Source organism: Eurytemora carolleeae, unplaced genomic scaffold (genome assembly GCF_000591075.1).
Source record: "Eurytemora carolleeae unplaced genomic scaffold, Eaff_2.0 scaffold1999, whole genome shotgun sequence".
Taxonomy (NCBI): domain Eukaryota; kingdom Metazoa; phylum Arthropoda; class Copepoda; order Calanoida; family Temoridae; genus Eurytemora; species Eurytemora carolleeae.
Genome location: NW_019397889.1, coordinates 25,871 through 30,622, shown reverse-complemented (window position 1 = coordinate 30,622; position 4,752 = coordinate 25,871). Strand labels below are relative to the sequence as shown.

The window sequence follows — 4,752 nt, the reverse complement described above, 5'->3', positions numbered from 1 at the left end:
CATGACCTTTTATTTTAAGTTATTTTGTATTATTTTGGGTTAGGTTAGGTTAAGGCACTTTCTGGGCAGAGCGCTGCGGCTAGGACAGGCTAGGGAGCAGAGCTCTGTGGCCACATGTCTTACATTTGTTTTTATCAGTTTAGAGTTAGGTTAGGTTAAGACACTTCGGGCGCTGTGGCAAGGACAGGCCAGGGGGCCGAGCGCTACTGTTAGGACAGGCTAGGGGGCCGGACGCTGCGACCACATGACCAATTATGTCCATATGTTACATATGAGATCCATGTACAAAATTGAAAAGAGGGAGGGGGGTCCAAAAATCGGTCTGAGGACAGGCCCGCGTATTTTCGCTTTCATTCAATGATAGTTCATAAAGTTATGTTTCAGAGTTTCTTATTTGTTTTGCTTGAAGATGGATACTTTGGAAGGTTGCCTTCACCTTCGATCCTTTAAAGAGCAAGGACTAATCCAGGATTATAAAACCATCCATTCTTGGTTCATTTCTCCAATACACAGGACTGCCCGCAGGTTCATTTTTAATAATTATTTTTCCATAAGTTAGAATTTGTTTACGCGAGATGTAGAGATTATTTACAAGGAAAGAATTCGGTTCAATCCTCATGAAAGATTTACAGAACCCCCCACCCCCTCCTTCATAAAAAAGAAATTCAAACATTGTTTATTCCAGGTTAGGTTGAGACACTTTTGGGCCAAGCGCTGTAGTAAGGACAGAATTTGGGGGCGTGGCTAGGACAGTATAAGGGACGAGCGCCGCGGCTTGGACAGACTTTAGGGCCGGGCGCTGTTGCCACAGTCATACTTTGAATATTTTTATTTTACGAAGTGGGTGGTTGGTGGAGGTGGGCCAAAAATCCTTCTTCGAGAAATTACCCTGAACCCAACAAACTCAGTGGAAAAAATTCGAATTTAAGCATTTTCTTGCTTGTGTTTTGAATGGTCGTCTCTGGAATATAATAATAAAGGAAAAACTTTATCAGTCTGACTTCAAAAGATATATTTTAGTACCTTATCACAAAATTTACAATATTTGACTATTTAAAACAGATCTTGTCTTGACAGCGTTTTTTTAATTTTTGTTTTTTGAAGGGTTTTATAAATCTGATCTAAAAGTTTTGATCTCATTTAAATCCACAGTCTTCGTAAACCACCTTTTTATTAGTACCCGTCTTTTAAAATTTTATAAAACTCTTTCCTAGGAAAAAGGCTAAGTTCAGTTTTTGTCACCTCTGCCACGCAAACTCAGGAAACCGACTTCACAGCTGTCTTTCCTGTGTTTACTTTGGCTGTTGGGGTCAACACATGGCAGGTAAAAAATGTTTGCTTCGTTAGTTTGAGTCCACTTCGACCCGGAAAGGTCATTTAAAATAATTGATCCGGAATTCGAGTATCCGGATTCAGTTCATAAGTATGATGGTGTAGTTTTCGACCTACGCAAATCCGCTATACTCCACTTCTGACCTACGCCAAATCCGCTATGCTACACATTCGACCTACTAGCACGTGGGTTTACAGCTGCTATGTGGACTTGTGGCCGCAGCGCCCGGTCCCCTAGCTTAGCCCATAAATATTTATTTGCACCCATCTTTTCTTTCAATTTTTAATTGTTACTCTATTTGTGAGCACTTTCTCTTTTTGTAGTTTGTACAATATAGACAAAAAGTTCGCGGATTAGATTATATTTTTTGCGCTTGTTCAAAATTTAACAAAAACCAAATACTTTAGAACACATTTTTTTTTTTATTTTGAGCATCTAAAACTTTCCCTAAGGTCATGTCAGATTTTACACAAAATTTGGACCTGATCGATTTAGTCGTTTTGACGTTTATTGGACACAAACAGACAGACAGAAAAGCAAAATATATATATAGATTAGACAAGAAAGTTTTATCTTATTTCGCTTATGTGTCGGCTAAAATTTATTTACCATTCTTTGCCCCCCCCCCCAAAAAAAAAAAATTTTGTATGACAAATTTGACTTCTAAAGGGAAAAAAATATTACAAAAAACTCTTGAAAACCAAAACCTTGAGTTTTATCTTATTTCGCTTATTTTTAGGCTACATGGGTCCCCCCCCCCAATAAATTTTTGTATGAGAAATTTGACTTTTAGAGGAAAAGAATATTACAAAAAAATCTCCTGAAAAAAAACCTTTAGCGCATGCTAATTTTGGGTATCTTAAGATCCGTCCTAAATTGCTAATCAAGGGTCTTTGTTTCGTTTTTTGATATTTTCACAATTGTTTGAGCTGAATCCCAAAAACTGGTTATTTTTAGAACTAACAAAATTTACTTTTTAAAACGTTTTTGTCACTAACTTTTATTAAAGACGTTTTAATAACCAATATCTATGCTATTCTGGGTGAAGCAAGTGGAATTACCAAAATAGACCTTCCTTATTAGTCACCCTTACATAAACTTTCTTCCCTAAAATTAATTAATGATTTTTAAGAAACTATCAGTTACTAAATACCCCTGAAAGAAAGTTAATTTAGGATTATTTTTTAAAATTCGGTGATGGCGATGGACCAAACCTATTTGTTCCACATTAATTCATAATATATTTCGGTCTGGGTTGACTCTCGTCAGTTCTTGAGATTGTTTCTGTCACAAAGGTTAAAAACAAAGGATTATTTGTTTAAAGACCACCTGAAGGAGAAGGAACAGCACTGGTTGTGGGTGGATATGCAATACGGGAATATCTGGTGTGCTATCTGTAAAGATTATGTTCATGATACAGAGCTTAAGGTAATATTACATAGGTAGATAGATAGATAATAGATATATATTTGACTAAATATTTTAATAATAAAAAACAATTACAATTGTACAATTTTTACATTTTGATTTAGTCTGGGCCTCTCAAATCATTGTTGGTTGTTTTGAATGAGAGGCCCTTCTGCAGCGATACATCCATGTTCAATTTAAATAAAACAGAATAAAACAAACAATTTAAAATTAAAGGAAGAGGAGTAGATAGAGGAAAAGGTATTGAAGAATATAGAGGAAAAGAAGAAGAAGAAAGGATCGTAGGGGTTTATATTTTCTTTAAAATTATTCAAAAATGATTTTTCTCCCCATTTATTTAAAGAATGTTTAGATTTAGTTTTCCTTGAATTCAGGCAACTGAATTGTTAATTATAGGGGAAAACAAATTTATGGTTTGGTAAAGTATATAAAAAGGTAAACAATGTCCAATACTTAATTTTTTCAGAAATATTCTTACGTACAAATGTAAAGTAAATGTGGAAAATGGCAACATAATTTTTTTTTATATTTTTACTAAAATATTCTAACTTTAAGCTTATTCGGGCGTGTTTTTTTTCAAAAAACAGCATTTACATTGTAGACCTCATTTTGTATTATTTATTTTTATCATTTTATGTAAAATAAAATTACGTTATTATTACTTTATTTTGTTCAGAGTATATCAGATCAGCTGGTTTCTGCTTCACACGCCAACCTAGGATTAGGAACTATTTATCAGTCCTGGAAACCGACAGCTAAGGTATATTCATGAGGGATTTTTGGAGGAGAGAGGGAGGATGTAATGAAATTTATTACCCCTGGTCCACGTCAAACCAAAGAAAATTGTACGAAAGATTGTAATTTTACATGTTTCCAATCAGAACTTCTATAATTGCGGAGCTATTGAGAACGACAAAAATGTTTTTATTTTTTTACATGTAGCCCAAAAAATTGCTTCTTTTATACTTGTCGCAAACATGTTACACCTCTTCGTTCGGTCCAAGGAACTAATGCAAGGAAAGTTAAATGCGGTCGCGTATACTCTTTGAACATATTGAAACTAGTTCTCTCTGGGCGGACTTTGTAAACAAGAATAGATGCATCAGTGTTCGTGCAGTATCCAAGGAGGTTAAAAGCATTTAATTTTGAAAATTCACTTTATAGTTTCCTATGACCAGATTATTTCATAGATTATTTGTGTGAAAATGGATTCCATGTCAGGCTGTGACATCCGTCTTGTGTTTACTTTTCCGCCCAAAGACATTACAAAAAATGCGTACACCGCTGAAATAACTTTCCTTGCATTAGTACCTTGGTTCGGTCTAACTCTAGTTTGCAGTGGGCGACTTGTTTGTATGAGGAAAAATGGGTTTAGTGCCTTTATTCGGAGGAAAGGTTTTATATTTTCATAATCCATTCCCAATACAAATGAGGACTTAAGACCACTAGAGAAGTTATCAATTAATTTATCACCGAAATTGTTAAATAATCCTAATCAAATATAAAAATTAATTAATTTTATAATTAAGTAATCAATTAATATTCAATTATACTACACACGTTCTCAATGTTTATTAGTTATGTACACATTGTACAAGTGTATTCCAGGAGGTTGCGTTGCTTCGGCTGCACCCTGAGAAACGGGAGTTCTCTGAGAATTCTAAACTAGGTTTACGGGGACTAATAAACCTAGGGAATACATGCTTTATGAGCTGTATAGTTCAGGTATTATATAAATATCCTAGCGTGGTTATTTAGTTTTTTCTTTAAATCTTATTTTTCCAACCTCTCCTTTTCATTTCGTCATAATTCCCGACTTTCTCTAAAGAATGTCGGATTAAAAAATGTTTCTCCACATTTAGAAATATTTAATAATTAAAGTTTCTTCAAATTCTCCCAAACCACCCACGGTATGACATAATTCATATAAGATTAGAAATGTAGATTTAGTGGCGGCTCAAGGGGGGAAAATAGGGGAGATCTGTCAACAT

The 4,752-nt window shown here is 34.6% G+C and overlaps 1 protein-coding gene across 1 annotated transcript in view; it reads left to right on the top strand.

Annotated features, from left to right (window-relative positions):
- The first annotated feature begins 360 nt into the window (after positions 1–360).
- The window catches only part of LOC111716241 (ubiquitin carboxyl-terminal hydrolase 22), a 10,458-nt gene continuing 6,066 nt past the window's right edge, over positions 361–4,752 (top strand). The window contains exons 1-5 of the mRNA XM_023491679.1: positions 361–525; positions 1,215–1,324; positions 2,658–2,761; positions 3,438–3,521; positions 4,370–4,510. Of these exons, the coding sequence (XP_023347447.1) occupies positions 410–525; positions 1,215–1,324; positions 2,658–2,761; positions 3,438–3,521; positions 4,370–4,510 (555 nt within the window). The 5' untranslated portion in view covers positions 361–409. The remainder of the gene's footprint in view (positions 526–1,214; positions 1,325–2,657; positions 2,762–3,437; positions 3,522–4,369; positions 4,511–4,752) is intronic.